The sequence below is a fragment of the Penicillium subrubescens genome (assembly GCF_028828155.1).
Source record: "Penicillium subrubescens strain IBT 31985 chromosome Unknown utg000010l_segment0_segment0, whole genome shotgun sequence".
NCBI classification, from domain to species: domain Eukaryota; kingdom Fungi; phylum Ascomycota; class Eurotiomycetes; order Eurotiales; family Aspergillaceae; genus Penicillium; species Penicillium subrubescens.
The window spans coordinates 3008001-3031647 of record NW_026643160.1 but is presented as its reverse complement, the minus strand read 5'-3'; the positions used below and the strand labels follow the sequence as shown (position 1 = coordinate 3031647).

Here is a 23647-nt window from a genome sequence, read left to right as displayed (position 1 = left end):
CACCAGATCATGCCACTCTGTACGACTTGACTTGGTTTAAGTTTTATTGTACGGGAAAGGTAATCAATGAATCAAATGTTATTCGAGTATCAGGAAAATGAAACCACAGTCAAATTTTGACCGATGCTTCAGCAAGTCGTACACACTCGGGCTCCTGACAAGTCACGATACTGACATAAAAGTTTTCTCCGTTGGAATTGATCGCATGCAAAACCACATTCTGACCATAATCACAATCTGTTTCATCATCACCAGCCTCAAAGTATTCTTGGTAGCTTGAAGGTGAAATACCATCCTCTTCCGAAAGCAGCAAGGTGCTTGCGAATTTCCGGGCTTCTGCGTAAGATCTAAATTGGCCCTCAATATGGGTGCCGATAGGTTTCCGTTCGTGGCTGCAATACGGAATGTTTGTCTGCACGACATAATAAAGAGGAATAGCAATCCGGCCATCTTCATTACCAGTCGTCAACTGAAGATCGTTTGGAGCTGTGCATATGCGGATTCGGAATTTTGTGCCATCCGCCGCAATAGCATAAACAGCAAGACCGGTTCCCTCCGATGGTGCAATGACTTCCAGGGCCTCAGGATTTGTCTCGAAGGTCGAGAACCACTCCAATTCATATCCACTGTCATAGAGACCACGATGTGCAGCATCCTTGGCTTTGTCAACAGAAGTGTAGGTGCCAAGGATGCGTATCTTCTCTATCTGTCCCCTTGGATCCTTCGATTGAGATGTTGTGAGCAGAACATGGTAAATAAATTCAGAAATAGGTTGATTTCCCTCGGTCATGATGAGTTTCCAGAGTAATGATCCAAGATATCGATCGATCGACCGGGAGAAATACCGACTATGACAACTTTGTGGTCGACTTTATAGTCACCTTTTGAGAACGGTTAAAAGAATCTCTTAAGGTGTCACTTCAGACTATAAGAACTGGGTGGCAAACTACAAGAAAGTCAAACAATCTCATTTGCTTGTATGGAGTAGTACGCCGCTTCCAAAGCGCCATCTAATCGTATGATCCTGGGGGTCGAGACCGACAGTAGTGACACGATCAGCTGCCACGCTATAGGTAATGACAACATTGAACGGTCTTTAAGGGTGGTATGATTCAAACCAGGCTTGACATTTCACATCCAATAGTGAAACTTTTTACGCAGCAATGGGAGGCTGTGGCGTGGGCTCCACATACCGAATTGCATAACACGAACTCGACTACGCACTGTATTAAATCAGATGATTGGCCATGTACCTAAACAAAAAGAACACTCGAGTCGTGAACACAAGCGAGCTGCGAACCTCAAAATCGTGCAAGCAAATATGGAATGACTGGCTGGGTGGTCCTTTATGATGGTCCACCTGACCCTGGCGAAATCCATAACGTTCGGACCCGATCTCGGTCTTTGTTGCTTCAGGCGGGGTTAACCCAACCTTAATCTCACGTTCCACTAACACCCCACATTTGGTAGACTGATCACAGAGTCCATCTCATCCAGCAAATCTGCGAATTTTCTTTGTAACTAACCATAGTGCTTGTCTTCCAATCTAGGTTTATTCGGGTCCGAGTCACTATAATGGGTAGACAATGCCATTCGTGCATTTGTGTTGTCGGGATATCCACTCAGCATCAATGTACTGTGCATAACTTACGCGGAAGATTTATAAATATCAAGTTCTTTCCTTCGGACATTTAAGGGGATATCCCGGAGACCAGTGACTAAATCAGACCAGCAATTCCGTCTACTCCCATTAACCAAACTCTAATGCCTCACATCATGCCATTTTTACCCTTCCTAAATGTCCTCAGCCTGAGGAGGGAACTGGAAGGAACGAACGCAGAAATCTTCACCTGGGGATGTGACGGGTACAGCGAAAGCACCAAGCAGTGGAGTGACTTGTGTGATGAACAAGTTGTAAGTAAATTATATTGAAACAATGCTTTTTCACCCATACGGATACTGATCTTCCACAGGGGGCGATGGTCCGGGTCACATCGACCGATGAAGCAGCCACAGTTGTTCGCTTTGCCGCATACCACAGAATCCCTTTCACGGTCAAAGGAGGAGGTTACTCCACGACCGGTGCCTCGATCACCCACGGTGGTATTGTCTTGGATCTTTCCAACCTACGAAGGGTCCATGTCAATCCGGTATCTCGAATAGTCACCGCTCAAGGCGGCGCCCTGTGGGAAGATATCGATGTCGCAGCAGCTCAACATAAGCTAGCAGTCGTCGGAAGCACACTGAATCACATCGGGGTGGCAGGAGCAACATTGGGAGGAGGTTATGGATGGCTAACTGGCCGGTATGGCTTGGCGAGTGATAACTTGCTCTGGGCGAGGATGATCTTAGCCGATGGCAGCGTGATCCTCGTATCGGAAGAGCAACATCCAGACCTATTTTGGGCCATTCGAGGTGCAGGCCAATGCTTCGGGGTGGCCATTGAGTTAGCATTCCGAGTTCACAGACAGGATCACCCTGTATTCGCTGGGACTCTTCTCTTCTCGGCGGATAACTTACCTGCGATTGTTGAGTTTGCCAACAAGTTCGATATTCTCACAGATGGTAATCAGGGATTCTGGTTCGGGTTTGCCATGCCGTCTTCAATAGATCGGTGCGCCATCTTCGTGGCTGTCTTCTATAATGGGGACCAGACAGCCGCACGGAAGTTCTTTTCTCCATTGTTTTCAATAGGACCAGTGGTGGATGAGACCGGAATGCTGCCATACGATAGTCTCAGTGGCATACTAAACGTGATGGATACAGTGTCTCGACGCAAAATTCTTAAGGGGGCCGATATCACCCTCCCTGGTGATGAAACCGTGGGTACTCGAAAAAGTCTTCGAGGATCAAACATTACTCTTCCCCTGGATATCAATTTTGTCACATCCATATACAGCGAATTTGATGGCATCTTAAGAGAGTTCCCACAAGCCAGGGACAGCATATTGCTCTTTGAACTCCTGCCAAACACACAGATCACCAAAGTTCCCAATGATGCCACCGCATTTGCCAGCCGCGGTCCTTATCATAATGTCATTTCTCTATTTGCATGGCAGGATGCAGATCTGGATGAGAGAATGCACTCACTGCAAGACGATATCATGAACCAGATTGGGACACGTGGAGGTATCGCATGCAAAGTCGATTATAGCGTTCTGAAGCACGGGACAGGATTATACGCGAACTATGCTGGTATGTTGATAAGAGCAAGGGGTTTTATTATCAATTCATGTCAAGGATCCTGAAAAATTTTTGAAACGACTAACAAGATCGCAGGACATGACCTGCCCATAGAGGCAATATTTGGAGATAATCTTCCACGTCTCCGAGAGTTGAAGAAGAAGTATGATCCTAATAACATATTCAAAAAGTGGCACAACCTCCACACGTCCACGGTTACCCGGGATAGCATTTAAATTGTATGAATAGGATATAGAATTAGGGAATACCATTTTGACGCATGGCGTAGGTTCAGCCTTTTCTTGATATCAATTTTTTTTTCTATTCAATTTTTGCCACGAGCTCTGTATCTTCAAATCTCAACAGCATGTCACCAGTCTGAAGATATTAAGCTTCCTCGGCAGTCAGACGCACGATCCCAGACTTTGGCGCGATGATTTGTGTTTCCATTTTCATTGCCTCCATTACTGCGAGCAAAGCGCCTTCCGAAACATGCGCACCGTCTGTGACCTTATAAGCTCGGAGTGTTCCAGAGACTGGGGCATAAATGCCATCATTTTCAGACCGAGATAGCTCTGGCTCTGGCCCTTTTTTGCAACAGATAAAGGGCCAGGGGCAAGTGAACCAAATCCACCTAAGCGTAGGCTCTGAATCCCCAAGGAAACAAGCTTTCCATCTATTTGTACTCGGCGAGATACGGGCACGACCCACAGATTCGCAGAAAAAACCTCGTTAGTGACTGCTGGTATATGATCTGAGGTGTTCAAAAGAGCACTTGTAATACGAGGTAACTAGGGCTTAGGGGTTGACTACAGAAGGAAGCTGTCAATGAACGCAATATGGAAAAGTTAGAAATGGGTGTTAAAGGATGGAATGCGTTGAATTCCTACCTGTCAACCACTCGTCCTTGAAATCCAAAATGCGTTTCCTTCCCGTTAGCCTGACAAGCATGCTAGTAGAGCTCGCTGATCTTGAGGAGACGCTGGCCCTGCTGACCTCTCTTCAGACTACGCCAGTGACAGGAATCGAGGAGATGTTTCCAGCCGCCCGCACCCTGCTGGTTCACTTTCAGCCGGAGGAAGTGACTGCGGCGCAATTAGCAAGCGAACTTAGCAAGCGAGAGCTCTCCGCCAACCTTCTTCACTTTGACCGCCTGATAGAGATCCCGGTCTGTCATGATGGCGAGGATCTTGCGCACGTCGCAGACCTCACAGGGCTAAGCATGAAAGAAGTGATTCAATGCCATACCAAAAAAGAATTTACAGTGGCCCTCTGTGGCTTTGCGCCTGGGTTTGCCTACCTGATAGGTGGCGATCCTGCATTAAATGTGCCCCGACGTGAGAATCCCCGTGTCCAAATCCCGGCTGGGTCAGTGGCTATTGTGGGCTCTTTTAGTGGTGTGTACCCACAAAGCAGTCCTGGTGGTTGGCAGTTAATCGGCACAACATCGATGAGAATATGGGATTCTTCTCGTAGCCCAAACGCCCTTCTTCAGCCTGGAAATCGCGTCCGTTTTGTGAAGATGGACCAGGCTAGAATGATCACCGTAAACCAAATGTGCCTCTCAAAGAGAGCTATACGGCGCACTTCAAAGTACTAAAGGCACTGTTCCCGGCACTGTTTCAAGATTTGAGTCGTTGTGGCCAATCCAGCCAAGGTATTTCCACCTCTGGGGCTTTAGATCGGTCGGCTCTAAAAGCTGCCAACCGAATCGTGGGAAATCCAGCAAATATTCCATGTCTCGAGTTAGTTCCTGGCGGATTTTCTTTCGAAAGCACCGCTCGGGTAGTCATTGGATACGAAGGAGCACCCTGCTTGGTCACCATTCAGGATGCGAGAGGCCATACAAGAACAGTGACGAGCTTGCAACCAACGGCATTGGAACCGGGAGATCTTATGAGCTTTTGTCATGCACGGGCTGGTGTACGCTGCTATATGGCCATCCGTGGCGGCTTCGAGGTCAATAAAATGTTAGGAAGTGCCGCTACAGATACTTTGGCAGGCTTGGGACACAACCCAGTCATAGCTGGCACTTGTCTGGCGCTCAAAGATTCCAGATGCAATCTCGTGAGCGTTTCTCCTCACGAGACCCCAACATCCAGTCTTCCTGTAGCTGGTGATACCGTGGTCTTGGATGTGATGCTTGGGCCTCGCACGGACTGCTTTACTAGCAAAGGGCTGGAAACATTCGCTCAACAGTCCTGGATCGTGACTCCCAAATCAACTCGCGTTGGAATTCGATTATTCGGTTATATCTCCATCGAACGGCAGAACAGTAACGTCGAGTTACCAAGCGAAGGCATTGTAACAGGAGCTATACAAGTTCCTCCCACTGGTCAGCCAGCTTATTTCTAGCCGATTATCCACTTACAGGAGGATACCCTGTCATCGGAGCTGTGGCTGAGTATCATTTAGATCTACTTGGTCAGCTTCCAGTCAACACCAAGAGTCACTTCCGTCCCCTTGCGCCAATTGCAGAGGTAACCTTAACTCCTCATTGAGAAGAATTACACATGGCAGCGCGAGGGCCTGTGACAATGACTTTTTCAACATTTTTATCTCCGCGCTTCCTAGGGCAGGCTAGTACACTCCCTTTCTCTGTGTCCCTACATTCTACCGCTGATACTTTGGAGCGCGAGTGTTGTCACAGGCCAGTGAGACTTTTGCATGTTGACGTGTTGAATACCTGTGGAGAACGTCTCCTTCAACTTCTCTGTACAAGCTTTCTGTAAGAGTCTGTGGTCTATTTAGATCTGAATTATCTACCAGTCAATTTAAGGAATCTATACCATTTCAGTGGCATATAATGGGAGTCGACTTGCTACTAGACTCTAACTTCTGGCTCAAAGGAGAAAAAAAAGCCCCCTTCCACTGTGTGTTAATGGTTCAATATCTATACATAGTCAGAACATCATTCCCAGCTTCAGAGAGGGCTCGTAGATATCGCTATTAGGATACGCCTCTCCTAGAGAGTCAAGTAGTCGATGTTTAGAGCCCCCAGAACCGTTTTTAAGTTGATCAGAGCAAAAAACAGCTAAGCAATGCCATCAGGATAGGTTATTTGGGAGCCACTCTAAGACATAGACCCAGTCTACGCTCATAAGAGAAAAGGAAACAACCTTAGGTCACAAAATAGAAAAGACCACACATCCAAGTTCCTGTAAGCACCAACTCCCTAATATCAAAAGAACCACTAGAGAAACGAAAAACACGGCAAAGGACAACAAGACAATACAGGATAGGATAGGAGGGAAAGCATAGAACAGCACAGTAGACGAGGAAAAGCATAGGAGACAGGAGGAATAAGTAGAAAGAAAAATTTCTGCTAGAGCAAGTAACTGTCATAATATGGAAAGGAAGGTTTGTACCTAGGGACACCCAGAAAAAACCGTTTGACAACCAGAACCAGAAATTCAAAATGCGCAGCGCAACGGTAAACTATGCCTTTTCTTTGTCCACGTTGCTTCGTTACGGGGTCTTGTTTACAGGGCGCCCCGGTCGGCCGTGAAGTCCCAGAGCATCTTGATCAGAGAGTCCGGGAGGGTGTACAGGTCCACGTGGAACTCGCCCACTATGGAGGTCATCAGGTTAGTTTCTGTGGAGTCTCGAGGTTTTTGAGTGGTAGGAGGGGGCTTACTCTCGGCATCGTTCTTGGTGTACGAGTCGGCGGACTTGTTGTCATGTACCATCTGAACGACTTGCAGCAGATCGTCCTCGTTCAACTTTTGCAGACCATCGGCAAGTTTGTCCATGTCGACCTGTATAATATGTTAGACTTGAAAATAGGGTAGACGAAAGGTTAGCTACTCACGTTCTTCTCAGTGCGCTTCTTCTTCTTGGCACTTTCTTCACCGGTAGCACCGCGCTTGGACTTAAGACCGTTCTCATCACCTGGAACAGGGCCAGACTCGCGCAGCAGAGCCAGGAGAGCGGGCTTGGGGTTGCGGAAAGTCTGTAGTACAACAAAACTTGGTTAGTTTCGTTTCATATGACGGATACACAAAGGAGAGCTCACAATCTGGTGCTTGGCCTCGTAACGCTCCTGGGCAAAGTTCAAGTCATGCTTGATGGTGTGTGTCTTATCGGCAACCAGTTCGATGGTCATGTCAAACTCACCCCATCCCTCTTCTGAGATACGGTAAGGGGATTTCTTGAAAGCTGTTTAGTAGGTACGGTCAGCCACTGTTTATCCAAGGGTGGGCATTGTCTAGTAAATGGATTGCGCAGTAGCGTAAAGCATCAACCGACAGAGAAATGAAACATACTCTGATTGGCACGGTCGCCGAAACTGGGGTGCAGTCTGTAGATAACCTTGTCGAAGACAGTAGCAGGCACCTGCTCGCCCTTGTCGTTGAGGAGCCAAATCTCGATTGACCACTCGCGCTGAGGGAAACCCTCAACCTCAGATGGCTTATCGCTGTATCAGATAAGAATATAAAGTCAGCTCATGTGCCCACATAAAATCAATCTATCATGCTCTAGTGTATGCAGGGAAGCTGTAATTGGTAAGTGCTCGCAAGCTCATTGTGCGCCCGTTGCTCCCGCCATCGACGCGTATCTTATCCTTGTCGCATCCGGTATAGGATACTAACGGCCGAGAGATACGTTGGAGTCGGTCAAGAGAGGAAGGAGTATTGCTTGCGAGCTCATTGCGCCCTCATCAGTCCTGTCACTGACGCGTGTCGCATCCTTGCCGCAGCCGGGGTATGACTTCGACGGGCGAGAATCGCCTCAGTATCGACACAGAAGGAAAGACGATCATCGCCAGCAAGCTCATTGCACCCTTGTTGGTCCCATTACCGACAAGTATCTCATCCTCGTCGAATGCCGAGAGCATGATATCGACAGCCGATAAGTCCGTCAAGTTGGTTTTGGGACAGAAGGGGACCGATTGCCTGCAAGCTCACTGCGCCTTCATCGGTCCGGTCACAATCACATATCTCATCCTCATTACATCGCGGGTGTACTCTCGATCACGGACAAATCAGGTGAGGTTGACCCAAAGAGGAAGCACGATCAATCACTCGCGAGCTCATTGCGCGCCTATTCACAGGACCAGCCACAGCCACATATCTCGTCCCATCGCGGGTATGTTCTCGATTGCGGATAACTCCGTCGAAGTTGGCACAGTGAGGAAGGAGGGATAATCGGTCGTGGAGGGTAGGATAATAGAAATGATGGTCGGATACGTACATTACATGCTGCTCCGTAACGAGGCGAACGGTGCGCTTAACCTATATCTCAAAGACCATGTTAGCGCTCATCCGTATTCACTTCCATAAGACAGGTCTCAAGTCCGGAACCAGGTCATTCGTCTCCGTAAAGACGCGCGACGAGAAGGCGCCGCCAAGCAACCCCCGATACACCACCCAGACCGCGGCCCGGACGTCAACAGAGACGGGCCCAGCCAGAGCAATCAAAGACAGGATGGGAGGTAACTCACGTCAGGCATTTTGGTGAGTTAGACGGAGTTCGTCGCGGTCACTGGCGTTGTTCAGGGAAGGTTGTTCTGAGGAGTGCGCGCCGAGAGATGCAAGAAGCTCGGAACAGTTTGCGCGGGCTGGAAGGGAAACGTGGGTACCCCGTGCGTAGGGAGCGACTCGCGGAAAGGGTAGGAGCGAGAGAGGTAGAAGTGAGGTGAGCTCTGATTCGTATTGGTAGAGGAATATTGCCAGGCCGGTGGTGAGAATTGGGCGTTTTCTCGAAGTGAAGGGAGAAAAGATGAGAGCAAGCGGGAGTGGGGAGGAATGAGGTCGACGGGGAGACACGACGAGATCAACTCGGGGAAGCTCAAGGTGATTTGCAGTCAGAACTACCCACCAGAAAGAGATATTCGGCACTTGTTCATAGGGGATTTTCTGATGGAATTGATGACAACATGATGGATGTCTTGTCAAATTCGTTACCTATCCTTCAGTTCGGTTTTATTGGCACCAAGACGACGGCCATACGCAGTAGGATTGTCAAGTGCCCACTAATTGCTACTCATAAGATCAATCATCCGTCGCAGCTACTCTGCTAAAGAAGACCTTAGACGACAAGATCAAGACCTAGAACTTGATGTGCAGTGTGTATATTTGATGGAGAAAAAAAATGTCTATCTACTACCGACGGACCAAAAGACATCAAGGAACTGCCCTCCGTTTCATAATCACATCACGATAGCTGTTGTGAACAGCGTCAGCATCATTGACTGCCTTGGTCGTCGCGTCGTCGGGGAAAGGGGGAAGGGTCATAGAGGTGGGAATGGGAGGAGGATGGGGGAAATGTCATAGTTCTTTCGTATTTGAGGGGAATAATGTGGGATGGGGTAGTTTCGAGGGCAAGCTCTCAATCTTTAGGGCAAGGCCCGTCGGTGACAAGCAATTTCATGCTGATAAGCTCGGAGGCTCCTTCATGTAAGAAGAAAGAAAAGAGGCAAGTGGTGATCCGCATTTACTCGGAAGAGCCGAAGATCTTCTCGTTCTCCTGCTGGGCCTTCTCGAAGGCATCCTTGAAGAGGTTGGCGTCTGCAAAATAGATAGTCAGTAGGAGTCCAAAGTAATCGCATGGAAGAAATAAACTCACTCTCGCTGTTGGCGAAACGGATGGCCAGGGTCTGCTTCTCGGGCTCGCCCTCGGAGACATCAGCGGTGGTGTTCCAGACCCAGCTGCGGTCACTGCCGACGTTGGGGCTCAACTTCATCTCAGGAACGACTATAAACATGTGTGGTCAGTAATAATATTCCACAAACTCTGGATCTGATACAGGGATGCTCACCGTAGTGGTTGGCGCAGACCTTGAGGGTCTTGTCTCGGCGCATGACGAGGCGGGTCTTCAGGTTCTCCTTGTGCTTCAGCAGACGGACATCACCTGTACCACGCTCCTTCCATTCCTTGCTCTCGGGGTCGAACTTGAAGAGCTTGGCGCGCATCTTGAACACCTGCTCCTCAACCTCTTCGCCGGTCTTGACCTCCACCACATCCTTCAACTCTGTCTTGACCCAGCTGGCATCGGCGACGACCTGAACAGTAGAAATAATACGGTTAGAAAATTATCAATCAAAACTCATATTCAGACGGGATGAAATGGTGTGGGCGGTTGGGTAGCGGCGAGCCACACAAGCTGCGGGGCCCGAGAAAACACCCCGCGTTCGGGGCTTGTGCCAGTGTTTTGATTGCAACATCGCGCATCCCCAAACCGCTCAAACTCATAATACCCCATCCAAGTATACCAACTCACCTTGTCAGCCTCAACATCCTCCTCCTTCTCCTCCTTCTGGGCCTTGGCGGAACCGGAGCGGTCGTTCTCCTCCTCATCAGCCTTGGGCTTCTCCTCCTTCTTGGGACCACCGCCGAACATGGAGAAAACGGTATCAGAGGTCTTCACAGCAGCATCCTTGGCGGTCTCGGCAACCTCGGTGGCCTTGTCGGCCGCAACCTCAGTGACGGTCTTCTCGCCCTCACCAGTGGTGGGCTTGTCGGCCTCAGGAGCCTGGGTGGTGGGGTCGGGCTTGGTCTCCGCAACGTCAGACATGGCGAAAGTAGAGGCGGGGGGTTGTTATCCGGGAAAATGTGAGAGATGAGAGATTCAGAAAGAGAGTGAACACCGGGGATCAAGGTATTCAGGGGTAAGAAAGTGCTTTGTTGATGCGGGAGGGTTGGATGAGGGGGGAAAAATTAATAGTTTGGGTGCAGGCAGAACTCGCCACCGCCTTGGGACTGAACTCTCTAGTGGATTGCGAACGCGAGGGGTTGGCCACTGATCGCTCGATGGTAAATTACTTGATATTCTACTTGAATTACATGGAATACAATAGAAATCGATAGTGAGAAATAGGCAACAAAAGTTACACGTTACTTAAATAAACTGCGTCTGCGCCGAATCAAATAATAGTCCTCGCGTGAGTTCAGCCCTCCCAGGTTATCCGCCCAACCTAATCGCCGTAAACAAGAAAACCCCTTCAATAGCCAAAGAATCATGGGAATAAGCAAGAGTTGAGTCCAGAAAAAGAAAAACAAAATCATGTCGGCCTTGGTGAGCTAGCCTGACCCTAGCAACAATGATCTCAATCACCATCCTGGCGCCCCACAAAGCGGCGTGCTCGTGCCTGAGCCCGATCTAACGTGGCACACTTGGCACTACGCACTCGATCCATCATGGAGTGGACGTTGACCTGCGCGGCGGAATTGCCCAAACGATTCCAAGCATGAGTGACAAGCCCCCGGGCCTCCTGATTGACTCGCACAGAACGGCTGTGCACCAGAGAAGAGACAGTTCGGAACTGTTCCAGGGCATTGCGAGTGATCACCTCGGAGAGTTGCTTGGAGTGCGAGAGGACGGTATCCCGAGCAAGAAGGCTCTGGCGTTGTAGGGTGTCCTGGTGCAGGAAATGAGACCGCTTGACCAGATCGCCCATTCTCACCTGCACATCGGTGGAGACCCGACCATACACTTCAGCCAGGCTAGTTTGGGCAATCTGCAGGTCTTTCGTGACTTGTGAGGATACCTGTCGGGCTGCCCGTCTCCAGCTTGCAATCTTCAGCCAGGGAGTTCCAAAGTCGACAGTGGTGACTTGGTTGATGGGTGGCTTCGACTTGGCCGACACGGTGACATTAACCGAGCCATATGCATCCTCTCGGTCCAGCCGTAGTGTATAGACCCCGTCAAACAGCTTGGAGAGCTCATAGGGCAGAGACTTCTCGTATCGTCGAGCGCTCACATTGAAGAGTGGTTGCTTCTTATACGTGACAAAACTGCGAGGGGGCTTGATAACCACATGGCAGTCGCCAACAACTTGAATCTCAAAAACGTCCGGACTTCCAGATGCGCTCGACTCGGCAATGGTAAGTTTGGCAACGTGATCGATGATCCCCGGGGTTTTGCTGTGGGGGTGGCATGATTGACTCTGCGGCCATACCGAACCCGAAGAACTCTGCGGCACTTTGAGGACTGCCACGGAAGTTGATAGAAGAGGAGTACTTAGTTGAGATCCAGTGTTGGGAATGCCCCGTCCAGAAATCCAACGTGAAAAAGAAACACACACAACACTGACAGCCGCATATCCGATTGAGAGAGCAATGGCGGAAATCAGGGTCAACGTGACAAGGCGCAGCATGGGGCCCAGCTCCCGAGCCTTGGAAGAATATGACGGTGGGAGCCAGTTGCGAGGGTACTTCTCCGGGTCATTGGATGAGTATATTTCAACCGGTCTCGGAGCATCAGCAGCAACTTTGGGGATCTTCTTGGGATAGAGGTCCATAAGCGAAGCCAAGTTCCGGTTGAGCTGACCGGGTGTGATACTCTCGAACGTCTTCAAATCGATGGGGTACCGGCGCAGCACGGCGGTCTCCCCGGTCTTCGGGTGTCGAGATTCCAGGCACATGTGCAGACTGTTGTGGTTCAAAGGAATGGGCTCACCAGCTCGCCTCCAGAGCGGCTCCTCTGAGATCACCATGGCAGGGATTCCATGGCGCCCCAAGAAAGCATGAACATAATGTTGTGTTTGAATGGTGGTTGGACTGTCTCTATCAGACAAGAACAAGATTGCCACATCTGGTAAAGTCCACTCTGAAGCAGACGAGATCCGATATTGATCGCCATCCCACCATGAGCGGCATGCCGGGCGGTTCTTGAAATCTAAATGCAAGGTGCTGGGTCGAGTGTCGTGAGACTCGGCACTCGCTCCCTTGCACTCGTCCACAACAAGCTGGACATGAATCGGGAGCAGTTCCGCAAAGTTGGGTACGGCACCAGCTCCGAACGAGGTGGGTACCACATGGTATCTGGAGGAGTTGGCAGAGCTAGTCTGCGATCCGCTGGTGGAGCTCGATACCAAGACATCGCCAATCTTGTCCAGGATGATGTTCCGGGAGGCTGGCTGACCAATATACAACACACGATATGGCTTATCCAGGTCCAGACTCCCCTTTGTCATGGTCTGCTGAACCGTGGTCATCAGGATCGCCCCGTCCACATTATGTGGCAGCGACTCCTTCAGTTTGGCAGCTTCCGCATCATCGAAGATGTGGATCGTATGCTTCAGCTCGATTCGCTCCCTCTCTGGCCATTTGTCAGGTTCCACAAACTCGATCGAGTCGATCGACTGACGGAAAGCGGGGCGGGTAGTCAGGTCGCTATCGTCGATCGCAGTCTCGTCCTGAGGGAAAAATATCGGGAACTGCTGAGAAACTACCGAGTCCTGCAGCTCGTCTCTGGCAACATCCTCGTCTTCCTGAGTATACTCCTCGTCCGGGCCACCGACTTCGCTGCTGCTGTATCGCTCGTCGAGACTGGCTACATCGTCGGGGCTAGTTTGGTCGATCAACGACCCCACATCGGTATGTTCGGAGCGGCTTCCATCTTCAGAGTGTAGATCGGACACGCTCAGGTCTGCCCAGCTATCACCCAAGGACCTTGCAGCCAGCGAGAGGTGTTGTTCTGACGTCATGTTGTTGGCTGGACGAGAGCGGGACAACCACTCTTGAACGGAGGCTGAGAGCGGCGGGAAGGTCGGGTACTGTAGATGAGAGGATGTTTGGGTGCTCGGGGGATGCCTGGGTGGCTCTGGAGCGTCAGCCATGACTTTTGAGGGATCATAGAGCGGGTGGGGGTTGGTGTCAAAGAAGAAAGGTGAAGTAAAAAGAGAAACCAAACACACCGCGAGGATGGGGATGCCTTAGATGCCTGGGATCAAGGCATGTGCCCCCCCGTTGGGTGTGGGTCTGCGGGGAGTTGCCCGTCAGCTGGTCGCAGTTGTTGAAGGGCAACTGCCACGGGCAGCTACGGAGGGAAGGGAAAGTGGTGAGAATAGAAGAAGAAGAAAGAGGGTAGAATGTATTCACAGCTGAGTAGATAAAAGCGAGGCCGTATGAAGCAGGAGATGGAGGAAGGTTGATAAGGAGGGAAGCTTTTGAATGTGAGGAGGGAGCAACCTAAAGGGCGTCACCAATACATTCGTAATCGATAAGCATATCCAGTGACCAGGGCGGGGTTGCCCAAATCAAAACGGTCAAAGAGCTCTCTTCCTAAGGTGCAGTTCTCTCCTTCCTCCTCGATGACTTTCAAAACCTTACTTATTTTACTCAAATACCGACGGAGAAACTATTTCTTTATTTCGCTTCCTGTGGATGCTCTTCAAACATAACTACAGACTCTATACTCTTCGACGACACCAGGATGAAGTTGCTCCATTCCACCGATAAGCAGCCACGACTCCACTGCGCCCCACCGATCATCCCGGGCCGAATCAGACGTGGGCCTCCTAATTCAGTTTAGTGGACGGAAGTATACAGTATACCGATGATTGTATATTTCGTGATACACTGATACACTTATATTCTATAGACGAGAAATATACGGAGTGGGCCATAATAAGTTTGCCATAAGCTGCAGAAGCTCTGAATCATGAAGACCGTATCTGGAGAGTTCCATGATCAGGGCTCCAAACGGGCCTCCAGGCTGTTTGTTCTATTGCTGCTATCTGAGCCATCCTCTCTCTTCTTCTTCACTCTCAAATACACTGGACACCGCTGCGGGCCACTGGGCATCTCCGACCCTCCTCTTAATCTACGGGTATCTTACTCAAGATACACTTTCTGTCTCCATACTTTGGCTCCCATGCCTCTTCTGTCTCTCCCAGTTGAGATTCTTCTCATGATCGTCCAAATGCTGGACCGTCCAAGCCTCGCCGCTCTCATTCGCGCCAACAAATATCTGAATAACTGCTTTACGAATGGCTTCTATCGCCGCAGTATCAGAACTAATGGCTGAGCACTCCTCTAGGCGATTCTCAATAACCGGATCGGAACAACTCGGCGATTCCTCGAGCTTACTGACAGTCCTCCCGCCGGGTACAATGATGATAATCTCATGTTATATGCGTCGCCTTCGAGTTTCTTGGTTGGATGTGTCGCGATGAACAGAACGGACCTTACTAGTCTTCTCCTTGAATACGGCGCAAATACTGAGATGCAAGCGCAACGGCTTTGTACTGGGCATCCATGCCGGGGAATCCGCTTCTTCTTGACCATGGAGTCAGTATCAGGACTTTTTGGGACCTCACCTCCGTCAACAGGAGATCGAAGACGAGATGGAAACAGCTTGGCTCCCTTTTGCTCGTAGTCTCAAGGAGACACCACCGATGCCCGATTGTACCTCCAGGTTATGGCGTCCGGGGTACGAAAAAGTGACGGAATACCCACAGGTTAGTGAATTTACCAGCACCTGCCGCCCAACGCACGCGATCGTTGCAACCATCAGAGTCCCTGATGGTGGCACCAAAGAAGATGTCCAGGCAGCTCTTGACGCGGTCGATAGTGAGATCGACTAGATACATTATCGAATGCTAGTCGGGAACCGAAATGATGGGAAATGATAGGAGACTGAGGAGGGAAATAAGAGAAAAGGGAAGCAATAATTTACATTTAGTGCTTAGTTCAGATAGGAATTAACTAAGACTGTTATTGCATACTCAGCGTTTCCGGCTTAAGTCACGGGCGATTAGTCTTTTGATAATGGAGCCTTCCGTGGACAAAATAGGCAACTTCCCATTTCCATCGACGGAATGTTCCTATAAGGGCAAGTAAGCATTTCTTTGAACTCATTCACGTCATTCTCCCACTCCTTTCTTTAACCCTATCCCTATCCTACCTCCCTCTATAACACCCATCAACCTTCCCCCCTCACTCTAACCCCTGACCATCTACTCCCAAGGTCTCCAAAGATGCGTCTCACCTCCCTCCCAAACGAGATTCTCCAAACCATCGCCGACAATCTCGAAAAAGACAGCGAAATAAATCAATTCATCCTCACAAGCCGGGAAATCTACTCCCGCCTAAACGACTGGTTCTACCGCCGCAACATCCGCCAAGGAGGATGGGCCCTCTTCGACGCAGCATATAACGGTCGAGTAGACACCGCAAAGCGACTTCTCAGACTCAGCGCAGACTCAAATGCCAAAGGCACCCATCATGACCACCCCCGCTCGCCCGTGAGGACGGTTCTGGGAATCGCGGTGTGGAGTGAACATTATGAGATTGTCAAGTTACTTCTTGCGTACGCTGCGGATCCGAATGATCCAGATAGCCGTGGTCGAACACCTCTCTTCTATGCTGTGGAGAAAGAGAATGTCTTGATTGTGAAGCTCTTGCTTGAGTGGGGGGCCAATGTCAATGTTTACGATTTCGGTGACCCTCCACAGTGTCCGCTGGACTGGGCTTTAGCATTGGAGGATGATCAGGGTGTTGTGGAGCTTTTGCTGGGCGCGGGTGCCGATAAACGTCTCGAGAACTCGGATCTTTGTACACCGGATTCTCCTTGGTCTGTATCGTCTGGATCGTCTTTTGAAAAGGAGTAGGAATCTCTTTCGTTGGGCCGACGTTGCTGTCATGTTATGTTATTTAGTTTGAAGGAGTGATGTACTTGGCGAGGAACATGGATTCTTGGAAATGGCGATCATCGTGTTTTAATTTGCAGATATGGTTGAGGGTAGCGCTAAGTGCGTGCAAACAGTTATTATTTCTGAGGTACATCAATACAGCAAGTCTCCAACCTATATACACATTACCTCCGATATAACATCCTTATCAGAAGTCTTGATATGACTATTTACATCCAAAGAGCTCCCACACATTGCCAACTGGTCCACATCACAGCACAAAAATACCGACAACAACTGCAGCCCCACCAAGCATCATCTCGTGAGCCGTGGCAATCGGCATGGCCGCATTACTAGTCGAAGCCGCAGATCCCGAGCTCGTCTTGGAGCCGGTACCACTAGCGGTAGAGCTCGTACCCGAGGAGGCCGAGCTAGAACTGGCACTGGCACTAGTGGACGTCGCCGTGTTACTGGCAACCGTCGCCCTAGCAGCCGCAATCTTCGACGATGCCGAAGAAACCAGATCCGAGTAGTTGCTCGCGCTGAAAGGAACCTTTGTGAAGCATTCACCAGCGGTGGACCAACCAGCATAATCATCGGTTGATGAAATTGCTGTGGAAGTGCTGCTGGTTTCCACGGGGGGAGTCAGATCGTAAACGCAGCAGAATGCATCCTTGTCAATGACCATCATGTTGCCGTAGCAGCATTTTTGATCGCCGCCGAATGTGTTGGATAACCAGTCTCCCGAGCAGGTGGCTGCCGTTGTGGTTGCCGCGAGGGAGAGGGCGAGAGGGAGGAGGAGGGTCTTGAAAGATGGCATGATGAGACTGGATTGAGTAGGAAATGGATGTTCTCGAAAGTTGAGACTATTCGAGAAGTTCTAATATGGGAAGTGCTTGACTTATATACGCCCTATGATTGCCAAGGCGCTTGGCAGGGCCCAGTTGCCCTGCGCACGGAGCCGCAAGTATTTCCTGCTTGATTGGTAAAGTAATCTCTCATATGCTCCATTCGCTCTACTTTAGCTCCTTCGGCGACGGACTAACGGCGGGGCGGACGACCGAGAACTAGGAAACTGACCAGTAGAAACAATCGGATACAAATTGTTCTGGTGAGGGATTTGGGGGCCACCAGAACCCCTGTTCAACCCCAGCCTTTTTGTGCCCTGCAGGTGAGGTTACATAGCGCCTTGTGAAAATGGAAAGTGTTTAGGCTAAGTAAAGGGAGTGTAAATTGCTTAAAACAGTCGGCAATGCTAAGGGCTCCAGGCTTTCTGCAAAATGAGTTGCTCACAATATAAAGATAGCAAATTTTAGCCATGAGACTCATCCAGGCGAAGGCACTTGAAGAAAACCAGCGCATATCATCACCCAAAGAGGTAGATTCTAAAGTTTCAACATCGGTTGTGTCCAGATATCTCGGGTATGGCTTGCCGAGACCCACTCGGGCTGAGGACCAGGGTCCAGCAGTAGTATAGTGTATCATATCTTGCGATATTTGTTTCTCAATCCGAGGTGATATCAAACGAAATGCGGATGGTTCGATCCTGTCATTGAGACATGTGATTAGTTGCGGGCTGCCTCTTGACTTCTGGAAGAATCATTGACCCGTCAACGGGCGATTGCATAGTAAAGCGGACGCTGTGACACAGAGGCCTCGCAGAAGCAATGGCAGGATAGTCTAGAAAGCAAGAAACATTTGTTCACTCTAACTCAAAATTCAGCGCCGTGATTATGTACAAAGACAGGTCCAAAAGTCGGCGAACCAAAAACGCCAAATCTATGTCCAAAGAACCTGGTATCGCAAAGCCCACTTCACTCAATGCAAATCCGCATGTCTAGAAGAACCAAAGATGAAAGGAAATCTTGATGCAATGTAATGTCTGGGATGGGCAGGGCTCAAGAAATTTCATAATTTTCCCCCGCATGATTAGATCTTCTCGCGGAGGGAATCAGGGAGGATCCGATCCTCGAAACGGCGCATCAGCTTGTTGGTCTGCTCGGCCAAGCTGAGAGTCAGGATCTAAGAAACATGGAGTTAGCATATGAGATGACTTGTACTCGTGACCCAGACTTACAGTGTGTGGGAGAATACGGGCCAAGTGAGCGAAGAAGCCCTTGTAGATAGCCAAGACACCCTCGGTGCGGATAGTCTTGAACAAGCAATCAAAGACACCCTGGTACAGGTTACCAGTCTGGTTGTACATGCGAGCCATGATGGTATCTAGAAAATCAATATGTTAGCCATAGTCTCGCCTTTTATCTAAGAAACCTCAAACATACCAGGAGGATGCATGAAGCAGCACACAACAAATCCAGATGCCGCACTACTAGCCAAATGCAAAGCCGGGCCCTCCTCCATTCCCAAGTGCCGTGTCAGGCGGCGCTTGGCAAAGAAATATGTGGGGAGCTGAACAGCACTGCCGAAACTGGTACGGATCATAGCAGCCCCAACACCACGGTAAATACCCTTCACACCCTCACTCCGGTAGATCTTGCTCAGACCATCGATGGAGTTCTTATAGTTATGCTGAGTACCGACAGGCAGGAATGGCGAATAGGACTGCAGGCGGGTCTTCACCAGGAAGAACGGAGATCCAGCAGCCGCACCGATGACTCCAGATGCTGCACCGGCAAAGACATTAACGCCGAGAGACTGCACCTTAGGGTCGCTGTAAACGGCATTTGTGACGTTGGCACGGATGGGTTCGTAAAAGCCGAGACGGCAGCCATTAAGGAGGACTTGGTAAATGTACTAGATATGATCCGAGTGTCAGATCAGACCAAATTCAAGAAATGGCATCATAAGGGCATCGCTTCACTCACGGCAGATCCAATTCCCCGGAACAGTCCCCGGGGGCCTTCGTTTTGGAGGATAACCTTGACACCGTGCAGGACACCCCGGTACTTCTTTACACCTTCGTTCTTCGCTTGCAATTCACCCTGAAGTTGTAACCTTGAGACAATCAGCACTAGTCCAAGCCCTAGGCGACCAAGGCGAACCCATGCGATAATGCTTACCGAATCTTAACTGTCTCGAAACTGTGAGTGACAGTGACGGCACCGCATGCGGCAATGCCTCCGGCGAGGAAAGCACTGTTTCAAACACACTATATATCAGCACAAAAGCTCATCGCCTTGGTTTGCCCTCAGAACCATACCCAGTTGTGGTAGACATCGTGTCAATGTAAGTCTGTTGCGGTGAGTAACGGATGAGTCGGACGGCTGTCGGGGGGTGATCGGAGCGGGCGACGGAGGCAAAGAACGAGGGGAGCCCCCGATGAGAGCGTGCGAAAAGGTTGGAAGCTGGCGAGGCTTGTTCAGGGGCACCAATCTCTATATATCGAGGGCCAGATTTTCTCAAGACGGTCGGATTAGGCGTCCGGGGGAAGTTGGTCGGGGCTGAGATACATATACCTAATCAGTAATAATCAGTAAAAGCTTACCATCGGTTACCGCAGGCCGAAACTCGGCCTCCGTGATTGGTCAATGGTTCCCTGTCAGTCCTGCCGAGCTCCGACTCCGGGGGCGGTGAGTCGGTGGAAAGTAAATCCGCCGCTGCCGCGAAAAAAGAAGGCGCGCGCGTGGAGGAGCTCTTTGTCTGGCCCAAAGGGGAAAGCGCGACGCTGCATTATGGGCCTGCCGCCCCAAACGACCTGAGCTATCACCTTTGCGCTTTCTTTGTTTCTCTCTTATTACTTATTCTCCACCTCTCCTCAAACTGGTCCTCTTCTCATTCGCGCACTTCTCCCCTGTATCGTCAACATTTGTGCTCAGCACCTAAGCTCTCAATATGGCCGAGGGCCAGCAGCAGACAGCGGTCTCTCAGCCGACTACCCAGGCTGCTCAGCAGTCCCAGAAAATAGCTGATGTGATTCGCGGATATCGTCCCTGCAAGGTAGGACAGCCAATGGATCCTCAATCCATCCCCATGCCGCTGCTCACTGTCTCTATCTAGTCCTTCAAAAACTCCAAGTCGGAGTCCGCGGCAAACTATACCACCTCCCTAGACTTCGATGACCAGGGCGACTATGTAGTCGCTGCTGGGGACGATGAAACCATTCAGATCTTCGATGTCAAGGAAGGCAAATCCACAAAGTCGGTTCCTAGCAAGAAATACGGTGTCCATCTTGCTCGATTCACCCACCACTCTCGTCAGGTCCTGCACGCCAGTACCAAGGTTGACCGTAAGTGCACGGAATAAGATTGGGGACTAGGAACGTGTATAACTCATTCTGTTTGGTAGATTCTTTGCGTTTGCTCGATCTTCACAATGAAGGATATGTGCGCTACTTTTCTGGTCACACAGACAAAGTCACATGTCTGGCGATGTCACCAGGCAGTGATGCTTTCATTTCTTGCTCCAAGGACGACACAGTCACAGTTTGGGATCTTGGTTCCCGCAACCCACAGGGTAAACTGAAATTGGCGACCCCATACCTCGTGGCGTTTGACCCTTCAGCCTCGGTTATCGCGATTGCCTCGCAGTCTACCTCATCGGTCCTCCTCTACGATTTCCGAAACTATGACAAAGCTCCTTTCTCCACCTTTGACCTTGCTCCGTTCGAGGAGATCTACACCCCGTCGACTCGTGGACGTGGCTGGACTAAACTGGAATTCTCCAACGATGGAAAGTTCTTGATGCTTGGAACCGACTACCACGGACATTACATCCTAGATGCTTATGACGGTACAGTCAAGGCTTTCTTGACTGGCAAAGGTGGAGCGTCTGGCCGTGCTTCCCCAGTGTCATCTACTGGGAAACCTTTGGGTCAAGGCGATGCCTGCTTCACACCCGATGGACGTTTCGTGATTGGCGGCAACGGAGATCAGCAAGATGTGCTGGTCTGGGACCTCAATGAGGTACAAGACGGACAACAAAACAATGCCGCGTTACAGCCCGCAGCCAAACTGCCTCACCGAGGTCGGACTGCTCTCATTGAGTACAACCCACGTTACAACATGATCGCTAGTGCCGACAAAGACATTGTGTTTTGGCTTCCTGATGAACCGCCTAGGCCATCTGACAAGTAGGCCTATGACTTACGACTTTGAAGCATTTTCTACAGCAATTCGGATGTGTTTAATTACTGTTGACCGATACTTACGATGCTCAGTGTACAAGACTGGTCTCTTGGAGTACTGTGGTCTCTATCATGAAATATCTATATGTGGGGACATGCCAATCAGCGGTGTGTCTTGAGCAAGGAACTTTGTCTGTTTCTAAAGGAAGGCCTTTGCCAAAAGTGCGCAATCGATGAACACGTGGCAATGACATCGCTCTATTCTTATGCTCTGCGGTCCTTTTCTTTTCCGGCCAAACTTCGAGCTGTGTCACAAATCCAGACCATAGGCCCCTCGACGTCTTCATCATTGCCTCGGTTATTCTCGATTGTCATTTCGATCTGTTTGTCGATCGTGCGATTGCTGGAAATGGTCGTCATTCCAGTCACCCACCCATACATGAATACGCTGTGGTTGATATCCGACAAGCCTTCCGCAACTCGATCTGCCACTGGAGGCAGTTTGCCCTCTTTTTTTGCCGCAGTGATGGCTGGCTGCGCGTCGATGACTTGGATGGGGATCTGCCAGTGTGTCGGCACCTGCCATTCCGACAACTCCTGGAATTTTTGAATGGCGGATTCTCGTTCCAGATCGACATATTGAGGATCACCCATCATAATCTTTGCCCTTTCTTTCTCAGTCTCGGTGCCAATGAGTTCCACAATCTCGCGCATGCGAGTTGCTGCCTCACTGGTACACACCAGCTCATGGTCACCCATGGCAGGCCAGAGTTCGGTTTGTAGCAGCGGCTGCAGCTTTTCAATCTCGATCTGCCGGAGAATAGCTCTATGGAAACTGGGCAATGGTACGATTTCCTTAGCATGTGAAAGGTCAGACACGAGGGCGAGGAGAAGAGTGCAATCCACATTCAAGGTATCAGTGAAGCGCTTGTAAGGCCGGGGCAAGAGACATGTCAGCTCGGGCTTTTTGGCATCTGCGGCTTTTGATAGTGTCTCCTGGCATTCAACCTTCACACCATAACTGCGCATCTCTTTGAGAATATCATCAATTTCAGGAACATTTCCTTCCCCGATTTTAGGCAGCACCACTCGTAGCCGCGGATGTCTATACCGCAACCGGGTAGCATTAGCCGCTTTTCTCAGATCCCGAGCCAACTTGATAAGCTCAAGCTCATCCTCATCATCGTCATCCTCGTAGTCCGATCCCTCAAAATTCCGTAGCACAGTCCGTCGTCGTGGCCCATCACTCCCCTCATTAGACATACACTCATCGTCCTCCGAGTCCCGCTCCCACCCTTTCTTCGCCATCTCGAATAGCAATCTGCTTTCCGACATGGTGGATACTTTCACCCATTCCTCTCCATCATCGGCCACGATATCCACAAAGACACTCTTGCGTTTATCCTTGTTAGGCAGTTTCCCGCTCTTTTTTGCAGCAGCGTTCAACGCCCTCTTCTCCTCGTCAGCACGCGTATGGCCATCCCAGTAGAACCGCTTCCCCAGCGCAAGAAGCCCGTAGCACGAACCCCTCGTGATATCCCACACAGCCTGGTAGAAGGGTAAATTCGATGAGCGCAGTGCATGCATCAGCCGCATTTCAACCGAGTCATCCTCTCCACCGTTTTCCCCGTCCTCGTCGCTATCAGCGCCCTGGACTTGGTCATGGCCTTGACTTTCTTTTTGAACCTTTGTCTCGCTAGCGCAGGTACTCGCAGTACTTTGGAACCGCTGCTCCAGTTTCTGCAACATCTTCAATTCCGATGTCACGTTTGACCGAAACTGGCGCACCTCGACGAGTTGCGGATTGCGCAGGGTGCTCTTCAATAGATTCTGCAGCTCGTCGACTTCGGCGAGGATATCGAGGCATTGTTGATGCAGACGCTCGGAGGTTTTAGAACTGGGCTGGATCGGGAAGGGAATGTAATTCTCCAAGGGTAGGGGTTTGCGTGGGGATATTGGAGTTTCGTCGAGGCTGGCGGGGTCTTGCGCCATTGTGGAACGTGGGATTCTCGGGAGGATGAAAGGGTGTTATGTGTTGTTTTTGATTGATGATGGGTTGGATTGCATGGAGGGAATTGGGGAG

The 23647-nt window shown here is 50.2% G+C and overlaps 11 protein-coding genes across 11 annotated transcripts; 4 read left to right on the top strand and 7 right to left on the bottom strand.

Moving 5' to 3' along the window:
* Nucleotides 1–109: 109 nt before the first annotated feature.
* N7473_012278 (uncharacterized protein) lies at nt 110–790 on the bottom strand (the record flags this gene model as incomplete). Its single annotated transcript, XM_057158217.1, has 1 exon — nt 110–790. The coding sequence occupies one exon, from the start codon at nt 788–790 to the stop codon at nt 110–112; it is 681 nt and encodes a 226-aa protein (XP_057004067.1).
* Nucleotides 791–1703: 913 nt separating this feature from the next.
* On the top strand, nt 1704–3447 carry N7473_012277 (FAD-binding oxidoreductase). The gene is made up of 3 exons (XM_057158216.1): nt 1704–1914; nt 1974–3195; nt 3280–3447. The coding sequence occupies exons 1-3, from the start codon at nt 1765–1767 to the stop codon at nt 3417–3419; spliced, it is 1512 nt and encodes a 503-aa protein (XP_057004066.1). The 5' UTR covers nt 1704–1764; the 3' UTR covers nt 3420–3447.
* A 655-nt stretch (nt 3448–4102) lies between these two features.
* Nucleotides 4103–4783, top strand: N7473_012276 (5-oxoprolinase subunit B family protein; the record flags this gene model as incomplete). Its single annotated transcript, XM_057158215.1, has 1 exon — nt 4103–4783. The coding sequence occupies one exon, from the start codon at nt 4103–4105 to the stop codon at nt 4781–4783; it is 681 nt and encodes a 226-aa protein (XP_057004065.1).
* A 1882-nt stretch (nt 4784–6665) lies between these two features.
* Nucleotides 6666–8635, bottom strand: N7473_012275 (putative transcription initiation factor subunit (TAF30); the record flags this gene model as incomplete). The annotated part of the gene is made up of 7 exons (XM_057158214.1): nt 6666–6754; nt 6821–6941; nt 6995–7135; nt 7199–7341; nt 7449–7600; nt 8377–8417; nt 8627–8635. 7 exons carry the CDS (start codon nt 8633–8635, stop codon nt 6666–6668), a joined length of 696 nt encoding a protein of 231 aa, XP_057004064.1.
* A 599-nt stretch (nt 8636–9234) lies between these two features.
* N7473_012274 (Ran GTPase-binding protein YRB1) lies at nt 9235–10885 on the bottom strand. The gene is made up of 4 exons (XM_057158213.1): nt 10406–10885; nt 9944–10187; nt 9751–9879; nt 9235–9692 (listed from the first exon to the last, which is right to left on the bottom strand). Exons 1-4 carry the CDS (start codon nt 10697–10699, stop codon nt 9619–9621), a joined length of 741 nt encoding a protein of 246 aa, XP_057004063.1. The 5' UTR covers nt 10700–10885; the 3' UTR covers nt 9235–9618.
* Nucleotides 10886–11231: 346 nt separating this feature from the next.
* On the bottom strand, nt 11232–13745 carry N7473_012273 (uncharacterized protein; the record flags this gene model as incomplete). Its single annotated transcript, XM_057158212.1, has 1 exon — nt 11232–13745. The coding sequence occupies one exon, from the start codon at nt 13743–13745 to the stop codon at nt 11232–11234; it is 2514 nt and encodes an 837-aa protein (XP_057004062.1).
* Nucleotides 13746–15887: 2142 nt separating this feature from the next.
* On the top strand, nt 15888–16520 carry N7473_012272 (ankyrin repeat domain-containing protein; the record flags this gene model as incomplete). The annotated part of the gene is made up of 1 exon (XM_057158211.1): nt 15888–16520. One exon carries the CDS (start codon nt 15888–15890, stop codon nt 16518–16520), a length of 633 nt encoding a protein of 210 aa, XP_057004061.1.
* A 292-nt stretch (nt 16521–16812) lies between these two features.
* N7473_012271 (uncharacterized protein) lies at nt 16813–17361 on the bottom strand (the record flags this gene model as incomplete). Its single annotated transcript, XM_057158210.1, has 1 exon — nt 16813–17361. One exon carries the CDS (start codon nt 17359–17361, stop codon nt 16813–16815), a length of 549 nt encoding a protein of 182 aa, XP_057004060.1.
* A 1109-nt stretch (nt 17362–18470) lies between these two features.
* Nucleotides 18471–19718, bottom strand: N7473_012270 (putative mitochondrial oxaloacetate transporter (Oac); the record flags this gene model as incomplete). Its single annotated transcript, XM_057158209.1, has 6 exons — nt 18471–18563; nt 18619–18764; nt 18824–19295; nt 19367–19496; nt 19562–19636; nt 19702–19718. The coding sequence occupies 6 exons, from the start codon at nt 19716–19718 to the stop codon at nt 18471–18473; spliced, it is 933 nt and encodes a 310-aa protein (XP_057004059.1).
* Nucleotides 19719–20333: 615 nt separating this feature from the next.
* On the top strand, nt 20334–21574 carry N7473_012269 (WD-repeat containing protein SWD2; the record flags this gene model as incomplete). Its single annotated transcript, XM_057158208.1, has 3 exons — nt 20334–20438; nt 20499–20727; nt 20787–21574. 3 exons carry the CDS (start codon nt 20334–20336, stop codon nt 21572–21574), a joined length of 1122 nt encoding a protein of 373 aa, XP_057004058.1.
* A 254-nt stretch (nt 21575–21828) lies between these two features.
* N7473_012268 (uncharacterized protein) lies at nt 21829–23556 on the bottom strand (the record flags this gene model as incomplete). The annotated part of the gene is made up of 1 exon (XM_057158207.1): nt 21829–23556. One exon carries the CDS (start codon nt 23554–23556, stop codon nt 21829–21831), a length of 1728 nt encoding a protein of 575 aa, XP_057004057.1.
* Nucleotides 23557–23647: the final 91 nt, after the last annotated feature.